The 16291-nt window shown below is 34.7% G+C and overlaps 2 protein-coding genes across 2 annotated transcripts; one reads left to right on the top strand and one right to left on the bottom strand.

Annotated features, from left to right (window-relative positions):
• The first annotated feature begins 283 nt into the window (after nucleotides 1-283).
• LOC107634986 (Pentatricopeptide repeat (PPR) superfamily protein) lies at nucleotides 284-2688 on the top strand. Its single transcript, XM_016338335.3, has one exon. It carries the CDS (start codon nucleotides 568-570, stop codon nucleotides 2521-2523), a length of 1956 nt encoding a protein of 651 aa, XP_016193821.2. The 5' UTR covers nucleotides 284-567; the 3' UTR covers nucleotides 2524-2688.
• Nucleotides 2689-4578: 1890 nt separating this feature from the next.
• On the bottom strand, nucleotides 4579-7734 carry CXIP4 (CAX interacting protein 4). The gene is made up of 2 exons (XM_016338339.3): nucleotides 7356-7734; nucleotides 4579-5761 (listed from the first exon to the last, which is right to left on the bottom strand). The coding sequence occupies exon 2, from the start codon at nucleotides 5732-5734 to the stop codon at nucleotides 4769-4771; it is 966 nt and encodes a 321-aa protein (XP_016193825.2). The 5' UTR covers nucleotides 5735-5761; nucleotides 7356-7734; the 3' UTR covers nucleotides 4579-4768.
• Nucleotides 7735-16291: the final 8557 nt, after the last annotated feature.

The raw sequence follows: 16291 nt of genomic DNA on the forward strand, positions 1-16291 counted from the left end.
GAAATGTTCATTCTTATTACTATTGAGCATTAGTGAAAAAATAGGGGAAATTCAGGTACAGTCGACTTCACGTGAAGTTGATAACTGTGAGCCGTTAGATGATTTGACTGAATTTTTATCTAACGACTCTCGGTTATCAAATTTTTATCTAACGACTCTCAATTATCAACTTCACGTAGAGTCGAACGGCACGTGAGTTTTTCACCAAAAAAATATGAAGAGTGAATACAAGAATCCATGCCTGAGTCAAGAGTCAAATTTGTTTTGGTTGCCAGTCAGGTATCATTTTTCTAACTAAACACAGAAATAAACATAAATTTTTGCTTCTTTCTTCTTTTAGCCCTTGTTTTTCTTTTTTTTAAAAAAAAAGAGAAATAAAACAAAGAAGAGTAGGGAGGAAAAAAAATTGCAGATAAGGACACATACAAAGAATGAAAGAAGGGTGTTTATGGATGAAAATTCATATGCAGTTTTTTATTAGTTTCACGTGAAGTTAGTAGCACAGAACCTGTTCGACCAAATGCCCCAAAGGAGCCTCTGTCCATTGGCTCATCGCGTGTCAATGCAATGCAATCACGCACCACCACCTTTCTCATCCATAGTAAATCCAAACCCTTCTTCGTTCTCCCCTGTCTTCCATTCTCAACCACCATCCACAACCCCACCATTCAACATGGACAACACCACCACTCCACCACCACCTTCCACAACCGCAACCTTGCCGCCATCATCCACTCCCTCTGTGATGCCCACCGTTTCGATGAAGCCCACAACATCTTCTCCCTCTTCCTCTCCTCCGGCTTCCTCCCTGACCACCGCACCTCCAACGTTCTCCTCTCCCGCCTCCTCCCCTCTCGAACCCCGCACCGAACCTGGGCTTGTGCCCTTTCTTTGATCCAAGCTAACCACGGCTTCGTTCCCTCCATTGTCACCTATCACCGCTTAATGGATCACTTTTGCAGGTTCTGTCAACCCCAACAAGCTCACATACTGTTCTTCGACATGAAGGGTAGAGGGCATTCCCCCAATGTGGTTTCTTATACTACTCTCATTAATGGGTACTGCTTAATTGGTGGAATTGGTGATGCCCGCAAGGTGTTTGATGAAATGCTTGATAGTGGTATTGCGGCAAATTCTTTGACTTATAGTGTTTTAGTCGGCGGGTTTCTTAGGATGAGGGATATAGAAGGAGCAAAGGGAATGATGTGCCAGTTATGGGAGAAGATGAGGGTTGAAAGGGAGGCTTCGATGAAGACGGCAGCCTTCGTGAATCTAGTTGATTCTCTGTGTAGGGGAGGGTTCTTCAATGAATTGTTTAGGATAGCCGAGGAGTTTGCATTAGGGGGCAGTTTGTGTGAGGAGGTTGCATATGGACAGATGATAGATTCACTCTGCAAGGTTGGGAGGTATCATGCGGCTGCTAGGATTGTGTATATAATGAGGAAGAGAGGATTAGTTCCGAGTGTAGCGTCTTATAATTATATTATACATGGGCTTAGCAAGGATGGTGATTGTATGAGAGCTTATCAGTTATTAGAGGAAGCTGAATTCGGATTCTTGCTTTCTGAGCATACCTACAAGGTGTTGGTGGAAGCTCTTTGCCAAGTGCTGGATGTGGACAAGGCAAGGAAAGTTCTTGAACACATGCTAAGTAGGGAAGGCGTCGACAAGACTAGGATTTACAACATCTATTTAAGAGCTCTTTGTACTGTGAATAATCCAACAGAACTCTTGAATGTGCTTGTGCTCATGCTTCAAAGCCAGTGTCATGCAGATGTGATCACACTTAACACAGTTATCAATGGATTTTGCAAGATGGGGAGGATTGATGAAGCTCTAACGGTATTACAGGACATGTTGAGTGGTAAATTTTCCGCTCCCGATGTTGTGACCTTCACTACGATCATTTCTGGTTTATTAGACACTGCAAGAGTTGATGAAGCTGTTGAGTTGCTCCATAAAGTAATGCCTGAAAATGGTGTAAGACCGAGTGTTGCGACATATAATGCTTTTCTCCTAGGCCTATACAAACTGAAGAGGCCAAATGATGCATTGAGGGCCTTCAATAATATGGCAAGTAATGGCATTACTGCAGATAGTACCACTTATACTGTTGTGGTAGATGGTCTATGTGAATCTAACCAAATAGATGAAGCAAAGAATTTTTGGCACAATGTTATATGGCCTTCAGGGATTCATGATAATTTTGTTTATGCAGCAATTCTGAAAGGGTTCTGTCGCACCAATAAATTTAACGAAGCTTGTCATTTTTTATATGAACTGGTAGATTCTGGGGTGTCTCCAAATATATTTAGTTATAATATTGTGATCAATTGTGCTTGCAATCTAGGTTTGAAAAGGGAGGCTTATCAGATTGTTAGAGAGATGAAAAGGAATAAACTCACACCTGATTGTGTGACATGGAGGATTCTTGACAAGTTACATGGCAAAGTGAGGACCCACAATCATTTTGAAGATCGAAATTTGTCAGCACTCTATGACAGAGCTTCACTTGGTACTTGATGGATGGTGCTGCCATTTTTTAGACCTTGGTGGGATTGCTACTGTCTTGAATTGATGTATGTTGCATGCTTCAATCCTACATTTGTGTCTTTGGACAAGTAATTAAGCATTATTTGTATCCCTGTATATCTGTCTATAATATATAAAAGATGATGGTGTTTGAAAGTGTTTGTCTAATTTATCAAAATGAATTAAAAATTAATATTTAATTTTGAAGGTATAGAAATAAATAATTATTAAATATTTAAAATTTATCATAAAAAATAAATTTGACAAAAATTAGATACTAAAATTATAGACACCATAAGATTTATCTATGTAAAATAGGAATAGAAAAATGACATCTTGGATAAATATTAAATATTAACTATTTTAATTTTTATTTAGGAATATTAAATTTTGAAGTTGTGTGGACAAAATTTGACCGGAAAATTTACATAAACCTAATTACAATTTTTTTTTAATCTAACATAATTTTAAATTTTCAATCATAATTCTAAACTTATCCAATTCCAATCTCTAATATTTTGCAGCTGCCAGCTATATGACCTGTTAACTTCAATCCTCATCCTAAATAATCTCCTCAAGCTGCTGTTTCTGTTTCCAAAAAATCAATGATGGGGCAAGTCACCATCTTAAAACGTGGTGAACACCTCAATGCTGCTTCCCATTGAGTTAATTGGCAGATTGTAATGACATTTCATATAATATAAATAAATACTCTCTTGGTAAGACAAAACCCCTTTTTACAATTCAAAAATCTTAATGGGTTTCTAAATACTTAGATGATTAAAAATCGATTAACAAATTTTGAATATTGACCCAAAAAAAACATTTACTCTCAATAAATGGCCTCAAAAAACAATTGTGTATTAACCCTTCCAAATTCCCATTATATACCATCCCCATTATATAGTATAGATATCCTAACGGTAAATTTTGCGTTAGTTAATTTTCTCATAAGATTTTGATGAATTGTTTGCATAAATAAATTATGTTGTTCTGGTCATACTTTACGTATTGCAGTGCTATTTCCTTTATTCGATTCATAATGATAAATTTTATTTTAGTTTTTTCATAAGTTTGTTATAAATTGTAAGCACAAATAAATTATGTTGTTTTGGTCATAATTTTATATTCCTTTATATATCAACTACTAGTCTACTACAATACGTCAATACCACACTATATATATATTCACCAAATTATTTATTTGTATATATTTATACATAGTAATTCACATATTTTTCTATATAACTACTTAATTACTAGAATAATCAAACATGTCATAATAGAATAATCAAACGTATAATAGACAAATAATGAAATAATCAAACATATTTATAGTAGTATAATAAAATTCTTTTATGAAATACTCAATACGCAATTCTATACTCAATAACTGATTTCTGATATCCATGTAGCAAAGGCTAAAATACAGGAGCTACAGACCACTTCAATCACTCCTCTCCACTAGTTACTCAGTTCTTCAACTTTCCTTTTTAGCATTTTGTTTCTTTTGGTTGGGAGAACCCCATTTCTATCCTTTTGTCCTTTCTGGATCCCTGGATTTCATTTTTAAAACCCTATAGTACTTATATTTATGTATAGGTCGATAATTTAAAGAAAAATACCACAATAATTGACATTATTGAAATTATACGATAAAATAAATACTAAAAGAATTAACAGTAAATCAAATTATATATTTCCTGAATATCTCTTTGTTCCAAGAGAAAAAAGGTATACAAAAACTCCAACATGAGAGAAATGATGAATACCCTGAATAGTATGAAAAAATAAAATTAATTTAGAAGGGTAAAACATGTTGAACGGACTCTCCGAAAAAAGCTAGATTTTAAGTTCAAACAGTCAAACCATACATCTTAAGCTTTCTGTTATGCTCTCTACAATCAGATAGATGGATCTGTGAGTAGATAGGTCAATGCATCTACTTTTGTTAGAACTGAGCTTTATGGCATAATAGACGAGACCACGTATATCAAACATCATATTTTCCTTCATGAATCATAGTTACGGTTGGACCATGAAAAATAGACACAACAATTCAAAAGCTTATTAACACAACTATCTAAACCCTGCATATTTCATCTTAACAGTATAGATATGTCAATGTATAAATTTTAAAGGTATAAATTTTAAACAAGCATATATAGGTGCTACGAATTACGGCATATCAAATCACATAAAGTTGGCTTTTAGTATTACACTAATTGATGCCACTCTATTCATCATCCCCATGGTGGTGCCGTCTCCTCTTTTCCGATCTCTTGGCATCCCTACCCTTCCTTGAATCATAGTATGAATCACTGTCAGATGATGGAGGCCTTTTGCTCTTCCGCTTGTGCAGTACATCAGAATCCTCTGATGATTCAGAATCAGAATCTGATCGACGGCTTCTCCTCCTCCTCTTCTCCTTCCTACTCTTTCTTCTACTGTGCCTATATTCATCATCCTCATCTGAAGACATGTCCCTCTTTCTCCTGTGCGCTCTCCTCCTCTTCCTTCTCCTCCTCTCACCTGAATCATCCGAATCACTAACTTCCCTCTTCCCAGTTCTCTTCTTCGACCTGCCTCTCTTTTTCCTCTTCTTCGCAGAATCCCGATCTGACCCATCATCATCGGAACTCCCCTTCTTCCTAGAAGAACCATGCTTCTCACTAATTTTCTTCCCAGACCTTTCAGCAATAATTCTCTCAATCTCTAAATCAACCTCAGAATCTGAACTCTCACTATCTTCCTCCTCGTCCTCCTCTTCTGTGCTCTCAACATTGCTTCTCTTATCGAGCTTATCAGCCTTCCCCTTCAACTTTTTATCCAATCCAACCAACCCTAGAGACTGCATAGCTTCAGCATCTCTCTCCTCATTATCATCCTTGACCTTCACATAGTTCTTGCACTGAAACTTGAGGTGCCCAACACGGCCGCACTTTTTGCAGGCCCCACGGGAGATATCAACATCAGCATTGGTTATCTTAGCAAGCTGAAGAAGCCCCTGGAAGCTAGCATATGCATTCTCAGCATCAGGTTTGGCATCCGGGAGATTCTGTGAAGAATCTTTGTCGTCCTTGTTTGGTGCATAAGGATCATAGCCAATGGCACTCTGCCAAATGCCATGGGTCTGAAGGGCTGCACTACTGTGCACCCTATTGTTCGCAGGCATGCGAACCCTACCTGCTGTAGCTGGCATCCTGAGATCTAGATTTCAATCCCTAACCTGGAGATCCCAAAAAAAAAAAAAAAAAATCAGCATAACTTACAAGAGGCATCAATCAACCAGCCAAGAAATAGCAATCGGCAAGATTGTGTGATTTTAATTGCATCCAATAAATGAAGGGAAAGAAAATGTTACCACATCCCGTGTCTAAGTTCTCCCATCTAAGGTTTGATTTATGACATCAAAGACTGCACCATGCCAAAGAAGGCAGTCCAGCACGACGTCTTAAAGAATTTATCTAAGCTACCCAAGCTAAGCTAACTGCAATACAATGGCACATGCCATTGAATACTTCCGTACAAGTTATATAAAAATAAACTGTTTTATCTGGTAGAAACACCAAAATTTGGACAAACAATCTAACAGATTCCTAACAAACACAACCATAAAGAGCATGGAAAGATCAAAAGAACAGTAAAAGTACATCAAACCAGCAAGTAGAAAGAATCAGCAACCAAAGCATGCTAAGCAGCAGAAGATCATGAACACAGCCAACCAGTAGAACAATACAGGCAAAAAACACTGGAAAAAAATGCAGGAACATCTCAGAACTGCAGCAAAGAAGAAGCATCACATCCCCAGGACAGAAAAACAGAAGAGAGCAAACCAGAAACCATCAGACGACAAACCAAAATGGAAAGCCAGAAAAATGCTGCAGATAGAAGAAACAGAACCACTTGTTTGGTTATCAACACGTCACTTTGGCATTACCATCAAAACATGAAGATTAACACATGACGAGTGATGAACACCGAGAATCCGATATGTGATGAACACCAAGATAAACACCATCTTCTCTCTTTATTTCCTTCCATTTCCCCTTCCCGCTTAATATTAATTTATTCTTTTATAAAATAAAAACCTCCATATCATAGTAAGCAACATTTTCTAAATTTTATAAATAAAAAGAAGAACTTCACTAGAAAGATGCAATTTGGCATTCTATAAAACAACAAACAGTCAAAAGTCCAAGTCATGCATGCCATGTTGATTAAGCAAGTGAAGAAATCTGTTTTTGTGAAGAAGTAAATGGTTGAAGTTTGATCTAGAAGGTCTGTTGAACATCAAGAATAAGGGATCAAGAAACTTGAGCTATAGCAATGTGCTGCACCTAGCCAGGTACAAATCCCTCGCTTTAGTGGAATTCAAAAAGCTACAAGGTACTTCTAGATGCCAATGCTCCCTTAAGTTACTCATCCCACAAAAATTCAATTTCAACGCATCAATTTGCATAAAGTTTTACAAAAACAAATACTTCTAAGAATATACACTCAAAGCAGCTCCTGAAAAGGATAGATATCCTATAATTAACTTCTCTTTAAAATTACCTTCACGCTCCTAAATGTTAGATATCTTGGTCACATACTAAGAAAAAATTTCAGCCTTGAAATGTAAAGTTTATACTAAGAACATCATTAATATTGCCTTTCAACAAGACAAAAGCAGGTTAGAAGCTGCTTCTGCTCATGCTTTTGTGTTTTATCTTTAATTATTCTTTTTTTATAAAGATTTATCCAAACACCACCATTATTTCACAACAACAATTCTACAATAATAACAACAATGATCTTTTAGAATTAAAATCAAGGTTTACCAGTGCTGAAAGGTTGCTTCGCTGCGGGAAATGAACGACGACGGCAACAAGTTACTGGCAGGGAGGTGGCAAAGTGAGAATCTGACAGATGAGAGCACCAGAGAGATCCGGTGGGGCGAGTGGTGACGGCGCGGTGAGAGACGCGGTGATCGACGTTGATTCGTGGTGGTGACTTGTAAGATTGGCTGGCTGAAGAGGAAAAAATGGAACAGAGGGAAGAAGGGGAAAAAGGGAAGAGATGGGAGCTTTTGGAGAAAGAAGGGGCTGCGGTTCAAGCGTATGACATAGCAATTGGGGATTAGGGATTTTTAGCGTTCTCGGAGTTTTTGGAAGAAGAATGTGCTCTTGATTAATAGAGGTCCTTGTGAAGAATTTATAGCTTGTTTGGGTGATTTTTTTTCGAGTTATTTTTTTTAAAAGATTTTATAGAGAAATAAAAGTAATTTTATGTTTGGATATTTCATGTAAAAAAGTTTTTTTATTTATCAATTATGTTTGGGTATAATAATATAAAAATACTTTTTTGTTTATTTATTACATGAAAAAACATCTTTTTTTTAAAGAAAAAAGATCTTTTAAAAAAAGATGTAAATTACAGCTTCTCAAAAAATTTGTTTTTTATTTTACTAGTACTTTTACTTTTACTACTAAAAATTTGTCAAATACATTAAAAAATAAAAAAAAAATTTATTAAAAAAAATCTTTTTTTAACAAAATAATAGCGCCCAAACATACCTTTAAATTTCTTACATAATCTTATGCTATCAAAGTGATCATATTTCATAAGATTTTAGTTAGTTTTTATTTGTTCAACATGTATTACTAATTTGATTGAAAGTAACAAAGAAATCAATTTCTTCGGGAGATTTGGAGAACTTTTAAAAAATAAAAATTAATTAGGATTAAAATATTCAATTTAAAATTTTTTGAAGTATCAATTTAAATATTTATTTAAAAGAAAATTTGTTATTAATTATTATATTTCATTATTTCCTGTAACAGTTTAGAAGTAAAAAATATTATTTTTATTTATTAAAATTTAAAACGCTAACAAAATTATTTAATAAAAAATAAAATTAACTTTATACCTATAAAAAGTAATGTGGTTCAATAAAAATATCCTATCCTAATAAATTAGTCTAAATTTTTAAATTACCAATATTACCACCACCATTCTTATCACTATTTTGAGTATTTTCTCACCATTACATCCTAACCAACCTGCTCTATCATATCTCATCATTTCATCTTGTGCCAAGTCTCAATCCAATTGTTACTCTTTTTCCACAACCTACTACCATTCTTTTTTCTTTTGTCACTCTATTATACTTAGTTAAATTCTCTTCTTCCACTTCTTTTTTTATTTCAGTATAATTTTTTTTTTTTTAATATTCGTATCTCTAGCCTTACAAACTTTTTTGGAGGCTTCTCTTCTTACTAATGGTACTACCACTCATCTTCTCCCCTTTTTTTACCATCCTCTTTAAAAAAATATAATATTTTATGACTATAATATTAATATGTGATCTCTTCACACTTTAGTTCTATTGAAAAATTAGTTGAGTTTGTTTGATCAACTATTGTGATTGTAATTATGGTTTGTAATTTCATCTACTAGTGTATCCAAAATATTCTCATCAATTTTTTGTGATAACTTTTCTAGTTCTTGTAAATGGAGTCACGATAAACAAATTAAAAATTAAATTAAAAAGTACCATCATAAACGTTAATTAATTTAAATTTGAAAAATAGAAAAAGAAAAAAGTAATATCATTAAATAAATATCACTAAATTTGACTAAATTTCTAAAGTGATCCTCTAGATTTATTAATGTTTATCTTTCAATTTTTAATTGCAATAATTTTACTCCTCCTCGCCCCCTCTAGCAGTGGCGGAACTTGAAACAAAATTTTGGAGGGGTCAGATAGAAAATAATTGTCAAAATATTTTTGATATAGACTCCATTTAAGATAAGCTCGTCTAATCTCATCTCTCTGGTTTGGGTGATATTGCCAAATTTAAAGCAGTTTTTCAAGATCTCGTTCCAAAAAGTTAAGGTTAAAGTCATCATATGTAACTTTTTGAACTTTTGAAGGTTATATCTCACTTTCTTCGTGATTCATTAAAGTAGAAGAACTATCTACAGGTGTTGATATTGTAAAAGTTATATGTTCTCTTTCTTAAATATTAGCCTTCCTCTTAAAAAATGTATTAATTCTTTGATTTTTCATTATTATTTTATATAAAAATTTAAATATATATCTTGTAAAATATGTAAAGAAGAAGTTAGAAGGACAAATATTAAAATTTATAATATTTATTGAATTTTTTTTGTCAATTTATACAAATACAATAATATTAATACTTATTGAATATTCTATTATTTTTTATCATATAAAAATTAAATTAAATATTAAATTAAATATATAAAAATATCTCATTTTTTATATTTGAACTTAAAGATAGAGAGAGTGTTGTTTATTGAACTTATTAGATATTTTAAGTCATAGCAAAGTATTTAAGTCAATTGAACTATTTTTTATCTTTTAAAAAAGTACTACTAAATTTTTTATAAAAAGTTTGGGGGCCATGGCCCCCCTTATCTGAACTAAACTCCGCCACTGCCCTCTAGATTGAACTCCGGACTACATACAAGTCCTTCAGTCTATTTTTAACGTGAGTGAATAAGCAGACTGCTAATATGGCAGACTACTACCACGCTATCAATTATAATTCTCGAATTTAGTCCCTACCTCTATTTATAAACCCAAACGCTTCTTTTTCTTCCTTTCTTTCTGTAAAGTGGTGTCTCAACTCTCACAATTAGTCCAAGTCAATCTCATGGGCACACATTTTCCTCCCAAGTCAACCTTGAGTTTCTCATATCCGTTCTTGAATCGTGGAAAACACAGAAAAAAAAAAATGCAAACTACGAATTCTTATGCTCTTAGTTGAAAATAAAAAAAAGATGAAGATGAAATGAGAGAGTGTAACGGTGATACTGGTGATGATTAACATAGTTAATATAATGAATAATGCATACTCATCTCTGCTTTCAGTAGTATACAAAGAAGTTAGTGCTACTTTTCAAGAAAATTTTACTGCTCTGGGCACACTCACTTTCTATCGATCATTTGTTTAATGTCTATGCTACCCATTTGCTGCTTACCTTGCCAAGCATCACAACTGTGCTCATCTCATCGTTCTTGGTGCTTTTCTTTGGGCTGCCACCATATTTTTCCTTGCTATCTCCACCACATTTTCACAAGTCCCTCCGTACTACTTCACCTCATCCAACTCCCCCTTTATATATTTATTTGCTAGTTACTTTTCACCATAATAATTTATAACAAATTACATCAAAATCACCATTTACATGATGAGTACTTAATTTACATGATGAACCAGCAGGATTCACTATTTCTTCATAAATTTTTTATTTATCATCTTCTTTTTCTTCGTGCCCTGCTTCTGATTCATCATAGCTTGACTTCTGAAAATTCAACGCCGATTTAGCCCAATCATTTTTTAGCTTTGTGCTGGTTTTTTCTAGAATTATCAAGTACCTGAATCAACAAGTTGAACTTTAGGGATGTGTTTGATCCTCTTAAATCGAATCCAGAAACAATCCAAACAGAGAAAAAGTTTATCCAAACTTTGAATGATAAGGAGTATAATGCATGCATTGGCGAGAAACCGAAGAGGTGGAGCAAGGTACTCCATACGAACCACCACCAATGAGCAACAAAGATGGGTAATGATAGAAGTAGAAGATGATGAAGAAAAAAAAGGAAGAAAAAGAAGAAGAAGAAGCGTTAGGGTTTATAAATGGGGACATATACTAAATTAGGGAATTATAATTGACAGCGTGGCAGTGGTCGTGCCACATTAGTAGTCCGCTTACTAACTCACGCCAGAAATAGGCTGAAGAACTTGTATGTAGTCCGAAGCTCAATCTGGGGATTAAATTAGTGCAATTGAAAACTGAGGAGTAACATTGGTGCACGGATCGAATTTCGAGAACCACTTTGGGAATTTAGTCCACTAAATTTGGTATAGTTGAAAGCTCTTATCACAAGTTGTTAGTAAAGGTAATTTTGCTGTGTCCTCGGTTCAAGAATTTTTTATATATATACTTGATTGATTCTTATTAATGAAATTTAATTTTTTTTATCTGAAAAAAGGATAATTTACATAAATAAATTATTTGGCGATCAAATTTACACAAATACAACTTTCTAAAACAGGTTACATTTGTGTCCTAAACTAATTCTATGTAAATCGCGATAACCTATCACGATTTAAGATTTACATGTAATCTGTTACAGGCTATCGTGGATTATGTTTGAAACACACACAAGAATAATCAGCTATACCCTCTAGCAGATTATGTCTAAAATACAAGCCATAAACCACTGCACCTTATTGCGGTTTATGAAAAAATAGTGAAGTATAGTCCGCTAAATTTTTTAGCACTATTTGAATAATTAAATTTTTAGCTCTATTTTAGAATTTAAAAAAAATTAATTTGATTATCTCCAAATATTGAATTAAAATATTGAGCTAAAAATAATTTGTAGATTGATGATTAAATGATAATTTTATAGATATTATTATTGGATTTAAAATTAGTTTTCAATTACTATATTATCCTTTAATTTTATTAAAATTACTAAATTACCCAAAATCCCCAATTTGATACACAAAACCCTAATCCCCAAATTGAAACCCTAACCCCTTCTAACCTAACCCTAACCACCAATGTTTCCTTTCTTATCAAACCCAGCGACATCATTAGAATTTTCCATAGAAAGAGAGAGGAGAGAGCACGGAGAGGAGATCCGAGAGAGGGACGCACCGCCACCAGTCATCGTCGTGCCACCGTCGCCGTATGCCGCTGCCATTGTCGAGGTTGTTGTCGCAGTCATTTTATGCAGCAGCCATCGCCGTCGCACTTAGAGGCCAGGGGGAAGGGAAGAGATGCGAACTGCCAGGTAGAAGGGGAGAAGAACATTGTTGTTCCGCCGTTCCTCGTCAGGGCTGAAGCTCGCCGTCACTGCATGTCACCGTCGCCGAAGCCTCCTTCGTCGTCGCAGTGGCCTAGGATGTCACCAGAGGCAACCGCTGACCCTCCATCACCGCCATTGCTGAGGAGCTCGAGGGGAGAGAGATAACTCTCAAAGGAGAGAGAAAACGCGATTGGGGATTTGCTGCCGTGGTTATTGCTGCCGTGCATGGCCGCCGGGAGCAGCATTTATGCTGTCGGAGTTCGCTGCTGGTGTTGCGGCTGCTCCGTTCCTGGTTTCTTTCTTGGTACAGTAAATTTTTTGCTCTGAAAACCTCTCTTTGTTGTTGTTCTGTTATGGATTATTAAGTTTTGCGCGACGATTTTATGTCAGGGTTGAGTTATTGTTGTAGCTGGTCCCTTTGTTGCTGTTACCACTACGGAACATAGTCGGAGTTGACGCTGTTGTTTTCGGGCCGAGGGTAAAAGGTTTTCTATAACGCGTTGGTTTGACTAACTAAGGTAGGGGGTTCGTTTTAAAATTAAGAGTTTTTAATTTAAGAATGCCAAAAGTTTATTGAGTAATTACAAATAATTTACAAATGCTTTGTTTGACTTTTGATGAAGTTGAAAATTGTTGGTGATAATAAGTATGTTTAAATATGCTGAAGTTGATCTTTGGTTTGTCTGATGGTGCTATAAAAGATTGAGTGATTAGATTAGCTAGGTGTGTGTTTGTTAAATTGTGATTTTGTTATTAATGAAGATATTGTTGTAGTTGCTGTTGGTTGTACGGTGGTTGTAAATGGTGATAGATTTGGTATTGCTTGTTGAATTGGAAAAATGAAATTAGTTTTATGAATTGAGGCTGTGATTAGTGTTGGAAATTCTGGTTATGTTAATGTCTTAGTTGGGTTATTGATTTGAGAAATTATAAAAGTGAGGGAGCCAAATTTTATTGAAATAGAACATGGCTTAGTTTTAAAGAAAACGATTTGATTATTGAGAATTATTTGATATTTGAAAATGGTTTGGTTATTGAAAATGATTTAGTATTTGGAATGGTTGAGAGATTGTTTGGTTGGGACCCTGGAAGGGTGTCATAGTCCGAATTTTAGAGGAAATACTATTGAACTTTTTATAAAACTCCAAGACTTTGTTTAAGGCGTTATTTAAAAGAAAATATGATTTATGAATATTATTTGATTTCGATTTATTACATAAATAGTTTGTTTCCAATTCGATTTATCAAGAAAAGTATAATATTTTAATTCAATCTTCTTAAGAGATTTTGTTTTTAAGTTACGATATGAGTTCGGTTTTTTAAGAAAGAGAAAGGAAGGGAAAAGAGAACACAACACGTGTGATTATGAAATGATTAAAAGGTTACGAGAGGGTGACGGAAAGTAAATAGTTATGGTGCCAATGTGAAAATGTTAAGCCGCGGGCTTTATATGTGAATGGTTGTACGGGGATGCCCGTAAATGTGGAATGACTTCCAGGAACATGAGTCACATGCTTCATGTAACAATCCAGACCACCTGCTAGCACGATATTGTTCGCTTTGGCACACAAGGCCTCACGGTTTTGTCTTTGACGATAGGGATGATAGCCGAAGCCCCCCACACTCACTCGTCAAAATGCATCATGCTAGGAAGAGGTATCCACACCCTTATAAGGCATGCTTCGTTCCCCTCCCCAACCGATGTGGGACCTTACAATCCACCCCCTAAGGGAGCCCAGCGCGGCAGCGCCCTCGCTGGCACATCGATCCGGGCTCCGCCTCTGATACCATCTGTAACAGTCCAGACCACCCGCTAGCACAATATTGTCCGCTTTGGTACACAAGACCTCACGATTTTTCCTTTGACGATAGGGATGATAGCCGAAGCCCCCCACACTCACTCATCAAAACGCGTCATGCTAAGGAGAGGTATCCACACCCTTATAAGGCATGCTTCGTTCCCCTCCCAAACCGATGTAGGACCTTATACTTCAGCTGGAGAATCAGTACCTGCAAAGGTTTGGAACCTTGCAGAGGTTATACCGCTGAAATGCCTTATCTAACTTGCAAGTCGGATTGCGTCGGGTGCGGGTCGAAACCGACAAATGAGCTCATTATCTGCGGTAGGGGATAGACATGCATCATTTTGTTTGCGCATTTATATTTGGTTGTGTTTGCTTGTTGTACTTATCTGTGATTGTGCTGATTGTCTTACTCTGCCTTTCTTGTGTGTTCAATTGGGTCTCTTGTGCTATTAGTTATGTATTAATGTGATTAAGAATTAATTATGTGAATGAGACTTGTTTTAAGTTCAGAAATTTTAAAGAAAGCAATTAATTATTTAAAGTAAAATCAAAAAGTATTTTTGAAGGTTGATAAAAAATAACTTTATTGAGTAAAGTTAATTATTCACAATCTTATTTATTACTTGTACGGAATTCACTTTCCCTACTGAGAACCTGCGAGGACGACGTTCTCACCCCCTACAGATTTTCTTTTCAGCGACAGGTTCAGGAATCCTTGGCGTGGAGCCGCGACCGAGCTATGGAGATTTATATATATATATGAATTAATGTATTCGTATTTCCTGTATTTGGCTTAGTCATAGATTCTATTTTTCCCTCGCCATTGGTTGTTTTGATTTTTAGAGGGGCAGAACTTGTATTTGACGATCTTTGAATATGTCTATGTATATAAAGCTATGTGAATATATACTTCTGTAGTTAATTGATTTAAAATAGAATATCCTTTCGATTTCTTGATTAAAAATTTCGATTCGTATTCGCGAAAGCTCAATATTAAATAAAGATAATATAAAATATAAAGATTTAGAGGTAAGTGACGCTTGGACTTTTAGTGCGATCATGAGATGCTAAAAATTAAGGTGTTACATTTTTGGGTATTGAAATGGGACTAATGCCAAAAAAAAAAATTGCACACAAATTAATCGGAATAAAGTAGTTTTTCTAACATTCTCTTTGAGATTCTGACTAACTCTGGAGTAAATTTGGAGGAAATTGGTCCCAAAACAAAAAATTCTCTTCTAAATCTATGCTCTTTTTAACAAGACAATTAATACTTTTATTGTCATCTTTATAAATCTATAAAAAAACACTCTAATTTAATAATTCAACTAATACTATAGTGGTTTAATCACTAGTATAATAATTCTGTTAATTCATTTATTTTTAGATTTTTTTAAATAAATAAAATAAATTTTTTATGTATTAAAATATGTAATTTGTAGCATTTTTATTAAAATGTATTTTATTACTTATTTCGTTTTAAGTGTAAACGAAATAAGAGTACACATATATAGTTTATACTGTAAATCAGATAAGACACGAAACGACGTGGCCGTATCACATTTGTACACATAGTGTGTAACGACTTTCTTTCGTTTACAGTGTAAACGATATAAGAGTGAATGAGGTATATATATATATTTCATCCACACCGCCTCTTTAGTCCTTATCACATCTATTTCTTCGACTTTTTTTTTCTCACTTTGACTCTTTTTTAATCAAATTTTCGAGTTACTACGAGATTATGACGCGCGCCGATGCACACGATGGAAAGATCAACCGACTGAACGCGACATGGCACATCATTGGAGCAGTCAACTTTGAAGTTGTTGTTTTTCATTTTTTATTTATGTTAAAGCATACATGTGTACCCATACTTAGGGTATTTTTATAGAAGTAGTATGCAGTATATATTAAGTGACTGAATATATTGTTAGCAATATTTTACATGATAAGGTATTATTTTAGGCATACTTTGAAATGGATTTGTTAGTTAAATATTTACTTAGGTTTGTTTTTCTTTAAACTAAGTGGGGTCACGTGTCGTCTCAGATTGGTAAGAAACAAAGATCTGGGCTCCGTGGTTTCAAATTCAACAATTACAAAAGCTACAAGTATGATA

The sequence above is a fragment of the Arachis ipaensis genome, chromosome B4, assembly GCF_059453495.1.
Source record: "Arachis ipaensis isolate K30076 ecotype BB chromosome B4, ASM5945349v1, whole genome shotgun sequence".
Classification (NCBI taxonomy): domain Eukaryota; kingdom Viridiplantae; phylum Streptophyta; class Magnoliopsida; order Fabales; family Fabaceae; genus Arachis; species Arachis ipaensis.

Coding starts and splice junctions, on each gene's coding strand:
- LOC107634986 (XM_016338335.3), top strand. CDS start 568: ATGCAATCACGCACCACCACCTTTCTCATCCATAGTAAATCCAAACCC.
- CXIP4 (XM_016338339.3), bottom strand. CDS start 5,734: ATGCCAGCTACAGCAGGTAGGGTTCGCATGCCTGCGAACAATAGGGTG.